This window comes from Silurus aristotelis (genome assembly GCF_946808225.1).
Source record: "Silurus aristotelis genome assembly, chromosome: 17".
NCBI lineage: Eukaryota > Metazoa > Chordata > Actinopteri > Siluriformes > Siluridae > Silurus > Silurus aristotelis.
In genome coordinates this window covers 8,857,838-8,880,113 of record NC_139590.1, presented here as the reverse complement: position 1 = coordinate 8,880,113, position 22,276 = coordinate 8,857,838, and the positions used below count along the sequence as shown (strand labels likewise).

The 22,276-nt window shown below is 41.3% G+C and overlaps 1 protein-coding gene across 4 annotated transcripts in view; it reads left to right on the top strand.

Moving 5' to 3' along the window:
* The window catches only part of spop (speckle type BTB/POZ protein), a 105,131-nt gene that overhangs the window by 39,012 nt on the left and 43,843 nt on the right, over window positions 1-22,276 (top strand). For 2 of the 4 annotated variants that reach the window (XM_083567404.1, XM_083567405.1), the window contains 5 exons: window positions 12,704-13,028; window positions 14,114-14,235; window positions 14,489-14,640; window positions 15,354-15,451; window positions 17,433-17,481. In XM_083567404.1, coding sequence (XP_083423530.1) covers window positions 12,951-13,028; window positions 14,114-14,235; window positions 14,489-14,640; window positions 15,354-15,451; window positions 17,433-17,481 — 499 coding nt within the window. In that variant the 5' untranslated portion in view covers window positions 12,704-12,950. The remainder of the gene's footprint in view (window positions 1-12,703; window positions 13,029-14,113; window positions 14,236-14,488; window positions 14,641-15,353; window positions 15,452-17,432; window positions 17,482-22,276) is intronic. The other 2 variants (XM_083567406.1, XM_083567407.1) reach the window with 1 other exon arrangement.

The window sequence follows — 22,276 nt, the reverse complement described above, 5'->3', positions numbered from 1 at the left end:
TTAAGGGTTTTTCCCCAGAGCTCCAGGAGAACTTTTCCCCCCAGAACGTCAGAAACTAAAGTTGGTCCTCCTGAATATTACAGTACTATTTTCAGCTGCTCACTCAATCAAACCATCTCCTATAGATGTGTATAAAGATTTTAGCACAAGATGTGTACACTATATTGACAGAAGCTCAAAGGACAACCTTTGAACCATCATATAATGTATGTTAATGCGTTTACATTTTATATATATATATATATATATATATATAGATATAGATAGATATATATATATAGATATAGAGATAGATATAGAGATAGATATAGATAGATATAGATATATATATATATATATATATATATCTATAGATAGATAGATAGATAGATAGATAGATATGCTAAAGAATCTATAGCGCTAGCTTTATCCGCTAACCAGGAAGTGGCTAGCGGCTAATGCTAGTGCTATAGAGTTAATGTTTTATGTCCAGCTTCAAGAATTCCTCTTAAAATGAGAAAATCCTGACAATTCCACAAATCAAGGAAGTGCATGAATGAAGAATAGAAGGAATGAAAACATGTTAAAGTCTACTGAAATCAGTAGCACAGTTAAGTAGAAACTTAAGAAATGTAAATATTAAATGACTACACACACACACACCTGTATTATCCAATTGGGCTCTTTTTTTTTCCCCATTTATACAATTTTTATATCAATTTAATTTGTGCTGTTTTAACTGATTACTCAATTTAACCTATCTAATAAATGTTTTGCATTATTTAGATTTATAAAATTTTATTTTTGTGTTAAAAATGTGCTTAAAAAGGGCTTTTTGAAATTTTTTATTTATTTTTTTAAACCAATAACCTGAACAATGACCTGAACGGCTTTTTCTCTCATATCACTTACATTGTCATTTTGTTATGCTGCACTTCTTGTGATATTTCTAGCAGAATTTGGAATCCGATAAGGTTCATCCTTTCCCACTTCCTCTTAAATCTTTATTTATTTATTTTTTGCAAATACTTTGAAATGGAATCAACATCGTCTTGAATGGTCTCACAATTGTAAGGAGATTGTCGCTCCTGCCTGCTAAGGCTCCGAGATGTAATATCAATCACTCATCCATGGCTCGAACAATCACCAATGTTACGTCTGAAGACGTTTTTAACCTCCCCGGCCAGTCAGCGCTGCTGTAAAGTGACCAAAAAAAAGATACAAGGCATGTAAGAGGTCTGTGTAGTATCACCGTCCTCAATCCACAGAGGAGTGGAGAACGTGCTGGAGAAAGCGAGAGGGAGGAAGAGGAGGTGAAATTTGATCACGTGTAATAGACTGGCAGCGTGGCGCATTTACATTTTAATTATAAACGGAGTAATTACAGGCAGCTGGTTAACCGCTTCACCTGTCACACCTCCTCTCCTTCCTCCTGCCCTCTACCCCGAGAGCGCTATGAATTATGTGTATACTGTTATGACCGGCAGTCAGACATGATACATTTGATGGATTTCTTTAGTTATTGATAGTAATTGAGATAGAAGGAGTGCTGTGAAGACTGAGCACGTCTTTCCAAACCGATCTCCTAACTGCCTTTAACAACACACTGACGCTGCCTCACTTTATCCTCAAAGCCACCAGTGCACACACACTTGACCCTCCTGCCATCTGGATAAAGGTACTGTCCAGATTGTGTAACTGTTTCTACCTCCCGAGACGTTCAACTTTTTTGGTCTGGATAAGGGCGTCTGTTAAATGCCGCAAATGTAAATTCCGCAACTCCTCAATACAAAGAGACTGGACTCGCACACGTTATTGAAGCTCTGTGCTGTTCTGTGCTGTTGTGTCCTGTGTCCTGCTCTGTGGTGCTTTGTGTTGCTGTGTGGTCCTGCGTGGTCCTGCTCTGTCCTGCTCTGTTGTGCTGCTCTGTCCTGCTCTGTTGTGCTGCTCTGTGGTCCTGCTCTGTCCTGCTCTGTGGTGCTGCTCTGTCCTGCTCTGTGGTGCTGCTCTGTGGTGCTGCTCTGTCCTGCTGTGTGGCTGTACTGTGTGCTGCTGTGCTCAGGCTTTTTTCTCTTAATTCAGACTGAAACAACCATCCAACATTTCTGGTGCATCCACCACTAACCAAGTTGTCGGCCTGAAGTTTGAAGCTGTTGGTGTATAAACGTGGCTCCTCTGCTTCATCTGTTTTGTTCTGTCTCCTCCAGAGCTGATTACTGGAGAGAACTCTAACAATCAAAGGCTTAGTTTGATACCATGCGATTCTTTTGATTTTATTGATTTCATTTAATTTTCAATGTGTAAAACTTTTCATTTGGAAGTGTCTTCTGTGTTTACCTGTCCAGAGCGCTTCAGTGTGTAGCGGGTGGTGCGTCTGTAATAATGGTCCGTGGGGAAACACAATGCTCCATGTGTAGTTAAATGGACTAAATGAAGTGTCGCCTCGATTATTTATTTTTTTGTATTACAACTACTCGAGTTACTCAAGGAATCGCTTCAGTACTAGATTCAGCAAAATGTGATTCGGCGGAAAAATATGATGGTATGCATCTCAATATGGTACAGACGGTTGGCTTTTGGTTCAGACAGACATCAAATCATACAGTAAAAAAAAGGATTATATAAAATCAGACATTCTTTTTCTAGTTCTGTTTCCAGGAAGATGCAGCTCTGCCTCTGCCATGTTAATCTGTATTCTCTGTGACTCAGGACACGCCACGGTCTCCGTAGTGTTGATGCGTCTTATTTACAAAGCAGCAGTGGTGCTGAGAGAACGCGTTCGAGAAACCGTTCAGCGAGGAGAAATCAATCTACAGCTAAAATATTGGTCACTTTTTAAAATAAAAGTATAGCGCATCTATTAAAATCTTAAAAACGTTGCATCCCGATGCACACTTTTAAATCAGTGCGTCACATCGTTACCTTTTATGCGATGCGCGGATGCGAATTGTGAATCCTACCATCTTTAACTGTTCTGCATGTTGCTGAAATAATGATAAAAGCCACTTGACTTGAGGAACAGGGTTTACACGAGGTCAAGTTTAAAGCTCAAAAAGCTATTTAAGGAAGTTTAAGGTTTTGCAGGAAGAAAAGACTAAATCTCCAGTACAGTCTAACAGAACAGTCAGAAGTTCGAAACCCGGAGGACCAGAACCATTTATTCATTTTCATGCTTTTTATGGGTCCAGGCACATACTGCTGGAACCCCGGTGTTTTTCTTCGGATTTTTCTCTTCATTTTCATTCTTTCCCGAACCGAAATCCGTGTCGAACGTCACACAGAGATGTGAAATGTGCTCTGTAGGCAATACTCGATCTCTTCCTTTCAAACGAAGGACAGAAATGGGGATAGAGAGGGAAAGGAAGGAAATGAGCTTGAAAGAAGGAAGAATAGAATCTGGATCAATGAAGGACAGGAGTAAGGAAATTGTCAGCGAATGAAGGAAGGAAAAGAGAAAATGCAGGAGAGTGAAAACAAGGAAAGAAAATTGTTTCCGTAAAAGAAGGAAGAAATTTAGAGGGAATGAGATGAATGGAAATGTGGATGAATGAAGGAAGAAAGGGAATGTGAATGAGAGAAAATGTGAATGAATAAATAAATGATGAATGATTGACAGAAGGGAATAGTGGATGGGTGAAGGAAAGATAAAAGGAAAGAAAGAAGGAAATGGAGTATATAAGGGATGGACATCAAGGTGTATCCAGGGAAAAACGAGTAAGAGAGAATGAAAGGAAAACGGAAAGATTGCATCAAAAGAACGAATAAAGGAATCTGAAGAGAGGAGCAGAGCAACATTGCAGCAAACCAAGAGTTTAAGAGTACGAGAGCCAAAATTGTATCAGAGAGAAAGAAACTAATGGGAGAAAAAAAAGGAATCGTACAGAAGGGAATGAATGAGTAAACGAGAAAGATAGAGAAAGAGATGGAGAGAGAATGAAAATGGTAACTCGTATGATGTACATACTCTTTTTGTATTCATTTGCTCTGTCGATAATATATAAACATTTTAGATTCTATTTTTTTTTTGCAATTTTTTCTTTCTTATAATCTTAATCCTATTTTATTCCTTTGTTTTATAAAAATCTGTGTACATTTTTATTTTTAATTGTTTAATTTTTTTATTCTATCACACGGCCCAGTCGTTAGAAGCATCACTCTGCATGCTGTACAGTGTACAGTGATTTATGCGAGAGATACAATGTGAATGTGAAAAACACACATCCAGAGAAGAAAGGGATGAAGGACAGTACAGTGCGTGTAGCTGATGAGCTGCTGATTGAAGGCTGTGCAGCTCGTGTTGGTTTTTTGAAACTCTGCGTTACCTGCTGCTCATTTCCACAGTTCCTATAATCTGATTATTCCCTCTGAGACTCTGACTGCCTGACACTAAAACTCCAATACTGCACGTTCTGAGAAACAGATATTATGAGTAACCAGGTTACTTAAACTCCTGCTTTATTAATTCCTGAGGGAGAGAGGGAGAGAGAGAGAGAGAGAGAGAGAGAGGAAAGTTTAAAGAGAAATGGTGGTCAAATTGAGCTTCTTGCCAGACGACTGGATTGAGGTCTCCGTCAACGTCAAATCCATTTCCCTCGTAAGAGCCACTCGAGGAGATGAAGCGCAAACACCACGTGCAGCTCAGAGCAGCTGGCGTAATTATATTACACTGGAACGATCTCATCTTACCCGCATTTCCGAAATAGCGTTATTTTGTCACGGTAACTTCGATCTTTCCGAGGTCAGCGTCACATACAGCCGAGACCTGGGGTGCAGTCAGCATCCCAAATCATCCCAATGGTCCTAATAAGTTCGAGGTCAGAGCTCTACAGCAGGCCGCTCAAGATCTTCCACTCCAACCCATGTACACCATATCTTCATAGAGCTGGCTTTGTCATGATGGAACAGCTTTGGGTCTTATAGTTCAAGTGAAGGGAAAACGCAATGTCGGCACATCCGAAGACTTCAAAAGGAGTCTCCAGTGTCCTGTACACAAACCATGTAGTTGACTTTAAGTAGTGTGTGTGTGTGTGTGTGTGTGTGTGTGTGTGTGTGTGTATATATATATATATATATATATAGTAAAATTTATTATGGCTATAATGTTCTTATAATTTTTCTCACAAGACTCTTCACTTAATCAACTGAAAAGTTATGTGAAAAGACTCTCAGCACACTGATCTATTAATAGAATGATGATAATCAATTATTAATATCTGTTCAAATGATCATTAACACGAAGAACTTTTCAACTACTTCAAAACAATTCGCACATAGTAGGCCACTGGTGTCATGGCAAATTCGAGTCAGGAGTTTCTGCCATCATTTATTACTCACTAAATGATCTGCCTCCTGTTGAACTGACGCTGAACTGTATGTTGCCAAAACTGTAAGTGGCAAAACGGAGCATGTGCTTTACCCTGATTGGTCTTTTGCTGTGTGATGGACCAGTTTTTAATCCACTCCTAAATAAAAAGGAACGACTGATTTTCGAATGAATTTGACTTTGAAATGCAGTGAAGTTAAACTCTTCCCCGTATGGAAATGCGTCAGATATGCGAAAAGCTACTTAAGTACAGTAGTAAGTACGAATCCCATTTACTTCCTTACTGTCCACCAGTGCCAGTAATACAAGCGCTTACAGGAACCCACTTTTGTTACGGACATTAAATGTATATATAAATGGATCAAAAGCACAACATGGATGTACCATAGCGCTGGAACATTCTGGACTGTATCTCGGACTCGGTCACTCGTTCGGAATAAAGAGAAAGAAAGACATCCTCTAAACCCAGCTTTTAAAATCTTTACTCCTCCCATTTCCACTACAGAGCACCAGCTGCTTGCTCAGGGACGTTTTCGAATTGGACACATTTGATCGGTTTCCTTTAAAGAAACATAGGACCGCACTTTTTTAATTAATACATTTTTCTCCCCCTCCCCCGTCTACACATGAAGCTCAGAGCCAGTGGGAAAAATCGGGCCGGAGTTGCTGTGCATTTGATGTTTGTTCTTTCAAGTCGACTGCTAAAAGAAACTTTTAGGCCAGAGCCGCCGCTGCGTGTGGGATTCTCGTCCTCCTCCTCCCGTTAATTCATTAATTATTTTGGCAGGCTCGCGTCTGCTTTTAATGAGTTCCTGAAGGGCTAAATCACCTCGCCTGGCAGCTGATTCCTCCTGCTACATCTCTAGATGCTCCAGCATACGAAGACTCCTCTACCTGCACATTTCAGCTCTGCAGTACCGGGCCGTTTCTCAAAAAGCGATGAAAATCATTCAGCCTGGTCGTCATATCAGAAACGATTTTAGAAAAAGCCTGGAGGTAATTTTACACTTGGTCTTTGTGTGACCCTGCTGTAGCTTTTCTGTCTCTTCAGGCAGGTCTAAAGCTCTCAGCTTTACGTCTCACCGCACCTAAAGTTTAAGACCTTATATTTTTCCTTTTTGACCCCTCAAAGGAAGCCTCCTTAATGATAAGCGATAAAAGGACTCTTCATGCACTAAAGGGGCAGGCATCCACAGACCATAAGATCATCAGATTGGTTTGTGCTTTTTGACCATCCCATTCCACATTTAGTCCTCGTTTGCCATTTTTAATACCCTCCACTCTTCTGGGAAGGTGTTCCATTAGATTGTGGAGATTTGTCCTCATTCAGCTACAAATGCATCAGTAAAGTCAGGTTCTGGTGTAGGTGAGGCGAGAAGGCCTGGGGTGTAGTCAGCGTTTCGGTTCATCCCAAAGGTGTTCAATAGGAGGTCCGAGCTCTATAGGAGGTCTCATAAGATCTTCCACTCTAACCAATGCAAACCATATCTTCCTGAAATGCTGGACAGGTTTGGGTCTCCTAGTTTAAATGAAGGACATTTTCATGCTAGCACCTCCAAAGACATCCTACAAATAAGCAAACGTTTGGCGGGAAAAGTCGTGTCCCAATTGAACCTTCAGACCATGTTTATGAACTTTAAAGTCAGAAAGAGAATCAATATTTATTATAGTTTTATCTGTTGGGTTGACAAAAAATTCCTGAAATGAATGTCGCTAATAATATCGGTTTGTAGATGTCGGAACAAGTGCCTTTAAACAGATTCCAGTCCCACAAAGATTTTCTAGCTGGAAAATGATCTCTCCTCAGCCATGATTAATATGACGGCAAAGGGAAGTCTACACAAGCTACATTAGCACCAGGTCTCTACACTGTACAAGGAATACAATGTGGCGCAATCTGGCAAAATCGAATTAAAGTATTTCCCGGATTTGAATTAGTTATAATGTACATCCCCCCTTGTTTGGTTTTTTTCCCCCTAATTCGATTACACCCACTCGCCAGCTGTTCTCTGTCAAACATATCAGGGAGGGTGAAAGTCAATGCCGCGTTCACAGTGACTTGTAAATGGTCATTTGTAAGTCGTAAGAGCATCATTTCCCTCCATCGGGACGTGCGAAGTGGAAAAAAGAAGCATGTCTCCCAAAAAAAACGGGTCTTTTATTTTGTTGAAACACACGGGATCATTATTACACTCGGAGGAGTGCGCCGTCTACCCTCTTCTGCATACATGTTCTCACTGCCACTTTGATTAGCAGGGATGAAAGTATTATTTTAATAGTGATTTTTTAAATTTGTACATTTTATTATTATTTTTTTTAACGATTTTTAAAATTGTGCTGCATTTTCAGAAAAGGTCATGCCGTGAGGTCTTCATTTTTGTTTTTTTTGTCGGTCGCTGGTCTTCGAGCGATACAAATTCTCAGGTCAGAGTTTACCTAACATGAACTTCTGAACTTCACACCGAGCTTCCATTTCTGGTGCCCGGCGTTTGCATGCATTTGAATGGAATCGGTGTAACAAAAAAAAATGTATTGTGACCTCGGCTTCACACTCTTCCTCCCACCTAGAGAACACAGGTAATTTTGTGTTCATAGCTCCAGGCTGTGGATAGCAGGTCACTCAAGATCTTCTGCTCTAACCCATTTAAAGCATATCTTCATGTCATGCTGGCGCAGGTTTGGGTCTCCTCACCCAAGTGATGGGAAAATGAAATGCTATTTTTAAAGCAGACACGTCTTGTATAATTGTGTGCATCCAGCTTTGGGGAAACAGGGGACAGAACTCAATACAGTATGTTGGCAAAAGTTTTCGGACACCTAATAATTTTGTATATATGATGTATTTTAGAAAAGTGTATTGACACGTGTTTTGTGATCTCGCCCAGCTGTAGCTCTGAACACTTTGTTACGGTACCTGTCGTACCTGGATGTTTTATTGATGCGGCGTCCTTCTTGCGCTCAGAGCCTCACTACAGAAGATTGAAGTAGCTAGGCTGAGTAAACAGCCGAGTAAACATTTGCACACAAGTAAACACAAACACAAAACTGAATGTAGGACACAAACTGCATCGAGGCAGATTGATACACTGTTCGAAGATGCTCAGTGTTTATTTTGTATTTTTTTTGGGCCTGGTCTTATACATTGTGTGTGTGTGTGTGTGTGTGTGTGTGTGTGTGTGTATATATATAGAGCTAATTGTAAGTAAATATAGGAAGTGCAGTGTGATCAGTTTGACATTATTCTGAACAGCAAATTCTGTCACCATGGTAATGTGGGGTGCTTAATTTGATTTGTTGTGTTGTGCACCACACTCGCATGCATATACGTTTATACACGTGTGAGTATGGAGAATTCAGGGAGTATGGAAATCATATTTAATTATATTTAAATAGTTTTGCATAAAGCAAAAAGTGTGTCTACTTTGTAGTGTAATTTCATTTACAGATATTTTCATTCAGGGCCCCTTCACAAAACCCCCCTCTGTGTGTGTGTGTGTGTGTGTGTGTGTGTGTGTGTGTGTGTGTTTTATATATATATATATATATATATATATATATATATATATATATATATATATATATATATATATATATATATATATATATATATATATATATATATATATATAAAATGTATGCGTATGCATATGCATATATTGTATGTTGGCAACAAAAAAAATGTACATACATACATACATATATACAGTGGAACCCGGTTATGTCGATGTCTTAGGGGGTCGCCAAAAAGCATCGAGATAACCGATGATCGAGATAAACGAAAATCAAAATGGCGGCAGTATATTAACGTGCTTGAAATTTCTTTATGTACATGATGTGCGTTAATAAATGAGAATGTGCATGCACGTGTTTTGGAGGTTTTTTTTACACAACAGCGTTGCCGCGATTTGTTTGATGAAGGCATGCTATAAAAATACATACAGTACATGTTTATCTGTCAGGAATCCACCTGCCACGCCCCCTTTTCTTGGCCGCTTTCTCTGAAGCTCCCGGCTTCAATCGCGCACATATGGTGCTCGTTTATCATCATCACCAGCTCCTATTTAAACTTCCACACTCTCACTGTCCGTTATTGTTGGTATATGCTGGTTCACGGCGGTCGTTGTTATCGCGCATGCGTATCCCGGTACGTGTCTTCCCACCGACACTCTCTCACCGGCTGCGCTTTTCTTCCCAAAGCGCACCGCGAGCACCGACATAACCAAAAAAAAAATGCTTAGAAAAAGCGAGAATTTGGCGGTTCCACTTCAAAAACGTCGACTTAATAGGGTTGTCGAGGTAACCGAGGTCGAGATAACCGGGTTCCACTGTATGTATATGCATATAAAATGAAGAAAAAATATATATAAAAGGAAACTTGGTCAGAAGTATAGTATTTTTAAATTTTTTTTATATATTTTTTTATATTACCATCGCAGTTCACATTTAATACATTTTGATTTAATAAACTAAAAAACAAAACAAAAAAAAAACAGCACCTTAAACCGTCAAAAATGAATTTTCAGAATTAAATCAGAACAGAATAAACCTTTTACAGAAAATCACAGACGTTGTTCGGTATTCAAATCCCTGCCGCCAAGATGCTCCTGTGTGGGTCACTGATCAGGGAAAGTACAACTGAAATCTGTCACAGGGGGGTTGGATTTATTCACACACACGTTACTTTTTAATACAAGCTTCTTTCTTTTCACATTGTCACATTTTTTTTCATGCTTAAATATATTCTATTTCATAATTGATTATTTGCTATCATATAATCGCACAAGCTGACATCGCGATTGCAATACACACAGCATTATATATATATGTTTATGTATTTATTACATACTTGAATTCAGGCAATCTTGCAGTCATTATTATTAAATGTGTGTAAGCTTTTATTATGGTGTTGATTTGCATGGTGTGGGAGTGGAGCATTGTTGTGGGAGGGCAGAGCCGTGAGGGGGTGACGATAGGAATCTTGCCCAGGGTTCCAAATGGCTAGAAACGACCCTGTTTACACAGGATGTAACCGACGGGAGGGAGGGAGGGAGAGATACACCAGTCAGAGCTGACAGTGTGTGTGTGGGAAATCCGCGAGTGTGTGCGGGCTACGCGTTGGATTGGAGGAAAGATGTGTGTTACTGTGGGTGGGTCCCGGCGTGAGTAAAAGGACGGCAAGGGGGCAAAAGTGAGTGAAAGCTCAGTCTTTTTTAACCGTCGCCTGTCGTCTCTTTCTTCCATCCCGGAACCAGTGAGATCTGTTACCGATTCATCAGATTGCCACGTGATGTAGCAACTTTAATTTAGAAAATCTGGCACAGTTCCTCTCTCTGTACAGTGCTGGTGATCTTAAAGCTAAAATATCGCTATATAACAGTTAGCGTGTTTATTTTTATTATTTATTTATTTATTTATTAATGTATTATTTTTTTCTCCCCTGTCGGTCTGCTCGGTATCCATATTCACCTGGTCTTCATGCTGCACATCAGAAATTCACGTGACCACACACACCGCACGTGCACTGCCTAAACCGAGACTTTCTGTTCTTTTTGTTTTTTGTTTTGTTAGTGGCCTGGAATAAATATATACAGAAATTATGTCCACACATGCGCTTAAATATATTCTATTTCATAATTGATTATTTGCTATCATATAATCGCACAAGCTGACATCGCGACTGCAATACACACAGCATTATATATATATGTTCGTGTGTGTGTGTATGTATATATACATACACACACACACACACACACACACACACACACATACATAATATATATATGCTCCTAATAGGGTATGTGCATCCTCTTTGTCTTGCAGATAATCATCCATTAATCACCTTCTCTGCCAGCTGTGTGTGTGTTTGTGTGAGAGAGAGAGAAAGAGAGAGAGAGAGAGAGAGAGAGAGAGAGAGATGACTGAAGTGTTTGATGAAGTCCGATGAAAAAGGCTTTCCATTGGCAGACTTTAATTTCTCTCATCAGCCTTGACATGCTTCCGGCTTGGACTCTAATCCTTTTTGTCGTCAGCTTGAACATTGTGTATATGTGTGTGTGTGTGTGTGTGTGTGTGTGTGTGTGTGTGTGCGTGTGTGTGTGTTACCTCAGATCTACTGTCACCAGGGCCTATTTACAGAGTTGAGAGATTGTTAGCTGCTTTGTGAACATTATTATGTTGCCACCAAGCGAGACTCCTGTTGATTAGTTGACAGTTGCAATAGACATGATACAAATACCACTGAAAATGAAGTTGAGAAAATAGACAGCAGGAGACAGATGACTACACACACACACACACACACACACACACACACACAAATTAATTGCCAGGAAGTCTAAGGTAATTTAAATTGCAAATGGGCACCAACTTGCCTCCTAACTTGAACGATTAATATTTTATTGTTTTACTGAGTGAAAATGCCATCAGTGCTCCTTTTTTATTTCTTTTTTTCCCCCTCGACTCCAAATAGGACACAAATCTGAGCAAGCTGGTTGATAGCTTTTTAATACTGAAAAATTAAAGTTCTGTCCAAGTTTGAGTTTAACTTGATATCCATGACTATTAAGAAATGCAAATAAAAATGTCGAGGTACTCAGTAATCCTTATTCTTCGCCTTTCAAAACTTTCATTGTTGACCTTTCTTTTCTCTTCTACTGTAATCTTTTTTTCATTTTCCTCTTGCCTGCTTATTTCCCTCAACCTCTGTATTACTTCCTGCACTTTCTCTCCTTCTTTCACTGCTTAATCATCCCATTCCCCATCAACGCCCCTTCTCGGCGTCTCTTCCTCCTCTCTTGATCACCTTCTCAACTTCTTTTTCTCAAAATTGCTCGATAATTTTTTTTTAAAACTTCCTACCGGGCCATGATCCAGCCGTTCTATAGGACGCTAATTAAAAAGGAAGAAAGGCGCAGAGGGTGTCTCGCTCGTCTGCTCGCCGGAGGAGGAGGGACACGCAGGTGAAGGAGAGGATGAGGGAGCTCTGGAAAGTAAAAGATGAGATGGCTTCAGGTTTTTTTTTTCTGGAGTGTGCTAGTATGTGTTTTGCGGGTTCTTTGCGTTGTGCTTGAATCGGTTTATGACAGGAGTGCTAATTGGGTGTTGGGTGTATATGGAAGATAAGAAAGTAAAAAGTAAATGTTTAAAAGGTCAGAAAGAGTCAGATCAGTGCTGCTGTGTGATGGGTTTAGTGCAGCTACAGTCTCACAGTGCATAATAAATGCTTTCTTCATTGTTATTGATAGTTATTGCAGATCTGGGTGCTTTATTCTTCGGACAAATGGATACTTAATATTTATGCTAGTGAATATCAAATCTCTGTGACCTAATCTCTCTCTCTCTCTCTCTCTCTCTCTCTCTCTCTCTCTCTCTCTCTCTCTCTCTCTCTCTCTCTCTTAGGTTCTTCAGCTGCAGAGGCAGTTCTCTGTCCCTGTTCCATCACTGTTCTTTTGGGTGCCTCTGTAACCCAGTGTGCACTTACCACTATCAACAGCTGAGGTGTTGCAGCTTGGCACGTGTGCGAGACTGTGAGGAAGACCCTCTTACTCTGAGAAAGAGAGAGTGTCTAGGGGTGTGTGGGTGTGGGTCTCTCCCCTCCTTGCTAGGTGTCGTGCCCCTCCTCACCCCCACACACTCAAAGCTGGCGATGTCCAGGGTCCCAAGTCCGCCCCCTCCTGCTGAGATGACCAGCGGCCCTGTGGCCGAGAGCTGGTGTTACACACAGGTGAGTGTGTTTGTGTGTGAGGGTGTGAATGTTCGTGCATGTGTGCGAGTAAAGGGAAATTCAGTTTGTATGTAAATGTGCATGATGTGTGTGTTTAAATAGTTTGCATTCAGTACTTAGTACGTGCAGCAATAAGTGTGTAGACGTAGTGTGATTTCATTAATAGATTGCTATTAGTGAGATGTGTGATTTTTGCCTATTTAGCCATCCAGCCAGTCATTTATCCATTGATCCTTCAGTCCACTTAATCTTCCATCAAACCATCCATAATCCATTCATTAAAGCACTCATCCATCCATCCATCTAGCTATCCATCTATGCACTTGTTTTTCTATCCATCCTTTCATCAATTTTCCAGAGTGCCCATTAAGACTGCCGCCAGCCAGCCATTCATACAGTCATCTTTCCATCTAGTTACCCTTCCATCCATCCATCCATCCATCCATCCATCCATCCATCCATCCATCCATCCATCAATGTATCAGTGCATCCACAGATAGACAACCAGCCATTTATCTATTGAACCGTTTGTCCACTTACTCTTCTATTCAAACATACATAATTCACTTATTAAACCATTCACCCATCCATCCACCTATCCACCCATCTTTCTCTCATTCTCACTCAATCACTTTCATCTATTAATGCATAACTTAAGACAGCCAGCCATCCTTCCATACACTTACCCACCCATCCAACCATCCATAATCCATTAATTAAATAACTCGCACATCAATTCACACCTCCACCCATTCATCCAATCCTCCATAAAAGACAAGCCATCAGGGGCACAATTTCAAGGGATTCCCATCCCTAAAATTCACCCGGGAGTTTTAGCTCAGGATAAACTTTAAAATAAACATTACACACCAGCCTCATACACAAGATCTAAGAAGTCTGTACATCACCATATCTCACTTTTTTTTTTTTTCCCCCTCTCAAATAACCATTTTACCCCCTTTTTCCTCGCCTCCTCCTGTTTGTTTCTATGGAGATGTGGCTGTTTTTGAAGTCCTGGACACTATTTACTTATATCTCAAAGAAAGGAAACAAGAAATGCATGTGTGTTTGTGTGTGTGATTCAGATCAAAGTAGTGAAGTTCTCCTACATGTGGACCATCAACAATTTCAGCTTCTGTCGGGAGGAGATGGGCGAGGTCATCAAAAGCTCCACCTTCTCTTCGGGAGCAAACGACAAACTCAAATGGTACACAAATTCAGCCGTTTGTACACGATGCCGTTTTATACACTTATCTGGTTTAAACCGGATCTTCAAGGCTCGTTTAGTAATTGAATGTATTCAAGGGATCCGTATTGTTAGAGGAAAGCGCAGAAAGTCACAAGGCATTCAATCAATTTCGTCAGAACCTCATGTTCCTTGCAGGTGTGATCGGAGCCGAATTGGCTGTAAATTTCGATTGTAGATGAGGTATGAATTTTAATGCTCTGTTCTCGTCCAGGTGTTTGCGGGTGAATCCGAAAGGGTTGGATGAGGAGAGTAAGGATTACCTGTCCCTCTATTTGCTCCTGGTAAGCTGTCCCAAGAGCGAAGTGCGTGCAAAGTTCAAGTTCTCCATCCTCAACGCTAAGGGCGAGGAGACGAAAGCCATGGGTGAGTCTGCACACAAAGTAGATGCTCCTCCTTTTATGTTTACTTTTGGGATTTGAACTCACGTCCTTCTGATCCAAAGTCCAACTTCCACTAAGATATAGAGTTCGAACTGATTGACATTACAAAATGACAAACATAAAAAACCAGTACTGAATCATGTGCTAAATTATAAATGAATACCATCTAAGTAATCTCGAATTAATAAATCATAAACAATCAATAGAATATTGTGCTCTCCGTGCAGCGCGCAGTCTCGCATGTAAAAACAAACCGCAGCTAGCGTCAGTGATTTGCCTCTAGAGGCCGTTCTAGTAATATCAGCATATCAGAAGCCGGAACACCCATTTGTATAGATTTTTCTATAGTTCCAGCAATCAACTTTCGGGGCCAATTAATTGGCGAAACACAAGAATCAGTCGACCTCTACTAAGCTCCCGCTTCCCCTCGTTCACTAATGTGTGAGAGTCTGTAGGTGTAGTTTTAAAAATAAGAATTAAATATCGAGATGAACCCAATGCTGCCAAATTTGTTAAAACACAAGCCACGCTCGTGATATAACACATAACCTTCATCTTCATCTGGCGATCGTATGTGTGACGTCTACTGATGTCGTCGCGTCTTCTATTGTGCCGACAGTCTCACTGTACACTGAATGCAAAAACGATTGGGACACCTGACTTTTCCAGCAACATGTGCTTTTTTTTTTCCTCAAGCTGTTGGAGGCACTCAGTTGTACAGGACAATTGTTCTTTCGGCTGCTCCCTCTAGGGGTCATCACAGAGGGTCATCCGTTTTCTTACCGCCCTGTACTGTATGTGTGCATCTTTTTAAATCAATCACCTGCATGTCTTCCCTCACCACATCCATAAACCTACTCGTCGGTCTTCCTTCCAAACACAGACTAGTGGAGTGATATTGGAAATATAAGCTTTTCGGATGCCTTTCGTGTTAATTTGTAACAGTGGCACAGATTTCTATTTTGTGTAGAACAGTTTTTATCAAAATGGATTGGGCACGAGTCTTTCGTCTGAGCGCGTTTCTGTAACAAATACAGAATAGGTGTTTGGTGTTTATTTGTATTTTATATGGAGGCTTTGGGGACACCCTGCAAATATAGTGTTAGTGCTTGGATATTCATTTTATTGATCAGCTCTGAAACTACAAATGGAAAACCTGACCGAGTAACTAAAGCAGTTTTAACCACTTGTAACTTTCTTTGCCTAGCGCGCAAACTTTCACTAATCGCGACGAGCCTCGCCGCGAATCGAGAAGTTGTTAGGGAGAGAACGAGCTCCGCCGTGGTGATGGGAAGTAAAGGTGCGAGCTTTATTCACCGACTTCTCTCCCTAAAGCACGTCGAGCAGCATCGAGAGAAAAGACCCGAGGCTGAGGAGAGGTCGAAACGCCTCGTATTTCATTTTTCAAAATTCTTTCATTTTCTGCACTTTAATGGGCGTCCCTCCTCGATCGCGCCATCCAGGGCCCCCACTGTTCTCTCCATCCCTGACAGTCTTCAGCACTCCCGGGGGAGATGCGGGCACCGGCGAAGCCCCTCGCTGGAGAAAATGAAGCCCCTGACTGCTCTTCGGGGAGAGTTTTTAAAAGGAGGACACTCTCTCAAGAAGGAGAAAAAAAATGGCAGCAGAAATCGCTCCATCGGTTCTGGATCATTTAGAATCCAATTTAATCCTGGCCTCATCGAGAGTGGGCGGGGGTGTGGGTGTGGGGTGGAGAGGAGAAAGAGACAACGAGAGAGGAAGAAAAAATTCGAGCGAAATAAAAACAAAGTAAAGTGCTTTAATTAAGAGGGCTGCGAGTCAGCAGAGGCACACTACATTACGAGTGCTGTTTATGGAGCCTGTCTGTGTGGGTGTGTGTTTAGTCTGCGAGCGGGATAATAGGAGAGGGCTGACGAAACAAGCGCAGCTCCCTTTTTGTACCATTTTCTCTCGATTACACCGCATCATAAACGGACCGAGAGACTAGCAGCTAAATGCTGAGTAAGAGAGTCGAATCACTGACTCGTATCCTCGCACATCCACACGATTTTAGGTATTTATTCATTTATTTTTCTTTCCTCTTTAAGGAAACTCGCTGTCGCAATTGAGCGCATCCGCATCGTTACGGTCCTTACCGGATAATGCAAGGCGCAGATGAACTTGTAGCCACGCTTGAGCTCGTATGTGCTTACGGGTTGATGAAGAGATCGGAGAGTGAACTATAGGACAGATCGGTTTCGATACGGGGCTGGAGGTATTTCGAGGCCCAGTCTGTGTATTGATCGTTCCGCCGAACCTGTTAGAGCATCGCTGCGTGTGATTTAGTACCAATCTGTCCTGATAAAGCAATAAAGCAAGTGGATGGGTGCTTTAGCATGAATATTTATCCACACACACACACACACACACACACCGAGGCTTATTCATGTACCTCACGTTATTCACGCTTCGCCCTGTGGAGTGCTCGCATCTTACCGAATGAAAATAAAAGATTTCCTCCAATGGAACACCCGCCCCCCCCTCCTCCCCTCCTTTGATTTGTTATTAATAACTGAGAGCTGAGTACCACCTGATGCCCGATCCCTGATAATGACATGCGCCTGCTGTCTGCAAACTTCTCTCAAAGATATTGCACCATGAAGACACCTCATTTTATTATATTTTACTCTTCAGTTCTAACTCTCATTTCACTCTTCCTCACTGAGTCACACACCTCCATTCTGCTCTTTTCTTTTTTTTTTCTGCACAAGCGTGGGTGTATGGTGTGCTCCTGAATGGGTTTTTCTTTTTCAGGAAGGAAGCACCAGGGAATCATTGTTGCTCATGATGTCACTCCAAGCAGGTTACTATATGTATTATTACCTTTTTATGATATATTAAGACACACGAAAAAACCCAAACAAACACAAAAACACCCAGCAGGCCTGGGCTGCACACTGGAGCTATTACTTACATGCCTGGGTGTGGACTAGCTGATAAATTTGGTTACTTCTGGGGAATTTGCCAATCTGTTCCCACGATAGCGCTCTATAGAATGGAAGCCATTGATTATTGAGCGTTCGTTGTCACTCGGTGTCTAGTGTGTCCTCCTCGTTTGGGAATTACAGTCATGTATCAAAAGAAAGTAGACCCTATTTGAATTCTCTGGTTTTAGGTATCTGGATATCGTCTGCCACTTATCAGGTTGAATGCAACCTCAGATGAACACCATCACATGACACATTACACCATATCATTTATATTACGAAGTCGTTCATGAGAATTAAGATGCTGAATAAGCATCCAGGTGCTGCTCGTTAAAGGCTCTTGGTTAACTGATTTTTTTAGGTCTGGAGCATTCGAGTGTGTGTGCGAACACAATGCCAAGGAGGCAAGACATCAGCAATGACCTTAGAGAAGCAATTCTTTACTGCTCATCAGTCTGAAAAGGGTTATAAGGCCATTTCCAAATACTTTAAAGTTAATGATTCTATAGAGGAGGAATATTATTCAAAAAGAAATCATTTAAGATCTTTCCAGAAATTGAAAAACAAAGAGTTGCATTTCAGACTCTACAGGCCTCAATTAGCAGGTTATGTGAAAGTTCTTTCCATATTGATGTGAAAGACGCATTTAGATACATACACGATTTACCCAATTCATACCTATTACACCTGTTTATTTACCTACTACATTTAATCAGTTATATGTATTTCCCTCAATCTAAGACTTGATAAGGACCACATGATTATATTTGTCCTGATACATAAAACCATAGAAGACAAAGAATGTGTCCTTTCGTTTCACATGACTGTATGGACAAAAGTGACTTTCATCCCGATGTTTTTTTGTTGTTAGCAAATGTTAGCAAGATGTTGGAGGCACACACTTGTGTAGGAGGTAAGCATTGCAAAATCTTGCCCAGTGTCAATCTTCACTCCTGTAGCCTCGGATTCCTGTTCCTGGCTGAAACACGTGAAAACGGATGCGGTTTTTCCGTTGAGATGCTGGTTACGTAATTTGAGTTTATTTGGATGCATTTTAGGACTATGCATCAAACTCTTGAAAAGCAGAAGGTTTCTGTTTAGTTCTGTGATTTTTGGACTCGAACAAACCGGCGTTAGTCCACATTTGGCCGTATTACGAACGCCGGACTTCTCTTTCGCTCTTCTGTTCCCGTTTGCTCTTTTAAACGGGATTTTGTATGCGTCCAGGGCTCTGCTGCCCGGGGTTGGCACGTTTGGACTCCGGCTGCATTTCAGGGTTTGGAAGTGTGTTCTCTGTTTTGGCAGGTTTGTTCACAATGGCATTCGGCCACACTGCCTTTAACCTCTCAGGAAGCCCAATGCCTCCACACACTGCCAATACATGACTGCTGGCAACGAACGCCTATTATTTCCAGCCTTTTATAGAACTGTACAGATGGACCGCTCCGGATAATACCATTAGTGAATATCATTAGAGCTGGATTTTTATACTCGTAAGACTCGTTTGAATTTGCGTTTGAAGCGTATTTATTTGCGGTCGAGTTTCGCAAAAGCGGTGCAGTACTGCGATCATTGTTAAACGGTCAGACTGAACGCGTTCGTAACATTTAGAATGCTTTTGGGAAATCGGGTGGGGATTGGCATTCCTGCCGTTTTTGGAAGCAAGGAAGTTCCTGAGTTCAGCCAGTCATGTCAACTATGAATATTCGATCAGCATGCATTTTATTTTCGGTTGGGGTTGTTGGCGTGTCATGGTTTCACAGTTAGTCACGGTGAACGATCAGACGGCTGCCTTACCCTTTATTTATGTGCACATATAAATGATCACTTGGCATCACAGCCGCTCCTCGATAGTGAACATTGACATTGTAACAGATTCTGTATTATGAGAATGTGATCATTCTGGAAGGATTTCAGTTCCGCCCAAATCCTTCATGCCAGTCATTTTCAGGGAACAGCCCTGGAAAGTTGAATCTGTACTTAGCTTCTATACAATCAAATTTCTCTTCAGAACAAGTTTAAATATCCAGATTAAATATGGTTCCCTTAAGTTCTCCATTTACATTTCTACTTGACTAAAGGTACAAAAAGTACTCGAGGTAGCATTCGATTTTCCTTCACTTAAACTCGGAATCCCAAACTTGTTCCAGCATGACAGTACTCCTGCACACAAAAGCCAGCTTCATTAAGATGAAATAGATTTTGAGTGGTCTTTTGAGTGACCTCAACCCTATTGAATGAATTGAAGTGCTGAGTGCACCTATTTCATGATTTTACCAAACCCATGACCAGTTTTGATAGATACTGACCACTGCAGACCAGACACATCCCACAAGAGCTGCAGTTTTGGAGTTTGGGAAACCCCTGCTTTAGATAGAGAGAAAGTTATCCTTCAATCACTGCATGTAACCTTGGACAATCAACTGTCCTTTTCTTCTTCCATTACTAATCTGTCGATTTCTCCTTCACTATATCAGGTGTATTTATCTGTTTCAGTCCACAAATACCATTTGAGTGCTTGTTCAGTTGCTCATCATCTCAACACTGCACTCCTGCTTGCCTGCAGAGATGCAATCGGACCGTCAAGTCCTCTATGTGCTGGCACTCGTCTCACCCCGCACTGCACCACGCTCCCTCCGATTCTCACCCACTCCTAGACTCGGCCCACACGACGTTAACAAGATCCTTCTCACAGATCTGTTTTGCTGCATGTTATTGGAAAGACACTTAACGCAAATGATTAACAGTTCGGTTCATTAATAGGAAGCTGATCAATTGATTACTTTTCAATGAATCGCAAACTTTGACGTTAAGCCCTATGCAGCTCCAGACGTGATTTCAAAAGAAATCCATCCGTCTCTTTTCTAAACGCCCTGACTGTAAATCAAGGTTTTCTAATCAGAAGACCAGGACAGAGTGCAGATGTTATTGTTATCCAGCTTTTCTTCACTGCCGGCCCTGTCAAGGCTCTAACAATTGCACGACTATATTTGCGCCTCGTCGCATCGAACGCTCGGCCAATACGGAGATTTACTCTCGGTTTATAGAGTCGGAATTATCGGCGAATGTTTATTGTATAAGATCGTATTGACGTCTCCTGAGAGGACGTCGATATCCACAAGCGTTTGTGCTGACACTTCACTACAGTGCCGGCTGTTGAATGAAGATGAGATAGTGTTTCTTTTGCTTTGCCAGTATATTATAATGATCTCTCTCTCTCTCTCTCTCCCCCTCTCTCTCTCCGTACTCGTGTCTTGTTGCCGATCGGGATTCTAATGAAAAGGGACTGGATTCAGGCTCGACTTATTGCCTCATATGCACTTACTCTATATTTCTCTCACATGTACAGCAGGCCTTTATTTATTATTATTATTTATTATTTAAGCCCTTTTGACCCGTCGACCTTTCAAATTGTGCATGCGACCTTTGACATTTGAGAGGTCCCCCTCTCTATAACCCTGTTCCGGTTCAATGGACTGTCGGCCCACAAAGCCCAGAGATGGAAGCTGATTATGAATGTTTTACCACAGAGCACCTTCCACATCTATACTTGTTTCTTTCTTTCTCTCTCTCTCTCTCTCTCTCTCTCTCTCTCTCTCTCTCTCTCTCTCTCTCTCTCTCTCTCTCTCTCTCTCTCTCTCTTAAATCCTGATTTATGCTGCTGTAAACATCTGAAATCAATTTTGAAAAGTTTTTGCATGGTTTTTATGAAGACTTGACTTGCTGTCGAATTTCACACATAGTAAAGCAGCTTCGAACGACCAGGTTCAGTCCGAATGAGTTACACAAATTGTTTAAAATGATGTTATGACTTTAATACACGAGACGTTACCTTGAATTTGACATTTCCTGATTTAGAGTGGTGCACGGGAAAAAAAAAAAGTCGTCACCCGGCGCATTTGGTTATCTTTGTAAAGCAGTTCTTCTCATTAGGACGAGCGTTTCAATACATCATATGTATCTAATGGGAAGCAGTAGCTTATTGGTTAAAGCAATGGACTTATGGATCCTAATGTTGCGAGTTCAAATCCTAGCCATGTAATTCCACATCTTTTTTTATCAAGTTTTCAAATTTTGCCTGTTTTGTTGGTTAGCGCCCACATGACGTCACTCAGCATCAATACATTAGTTATAATCGTTATTTGGCATGCAGTATGTTAATAATGAGTTGCACAATACAATGACATTTACACATGTACAAGTGTTTCATTCTTCTTCTTCTTTCGGCTGCTCCCATTAGGGGTCGCCACAGCAGCCCCCACCCCACCCGTTCTCCTCATCCTCTACCTCCTCCTTGGTCTTCCTCTTTTCCTCCTTCCTGGTGGCTCCATCCTCAGCCTTCTCCTACTGATGTACCCCATGTCCCTCCTCTGCACATGTCAAAACCATCTCAATCTCGCCTCTCTCACCGTGTCCCCTAAAACGTCCTACATGCGCTGTCCCTCTAATAAACTCATTTCTAATCCTGTCCATCCTCGTCACTCCCAACGAAAACCTCAACATCTTTAGCTCTGCTACCTCCAGCTCCATCTCCTGTCTTTTACTCAATGCCACTGTCTCTAAACCATACAACATCGCAGGTCTCACCACAGTCCTATAAACTTTCCCTTTTACTCTTGCAGATACCCTACTATCACAAATCACTCCTGTCACTCTTCTCCACCCACTCCA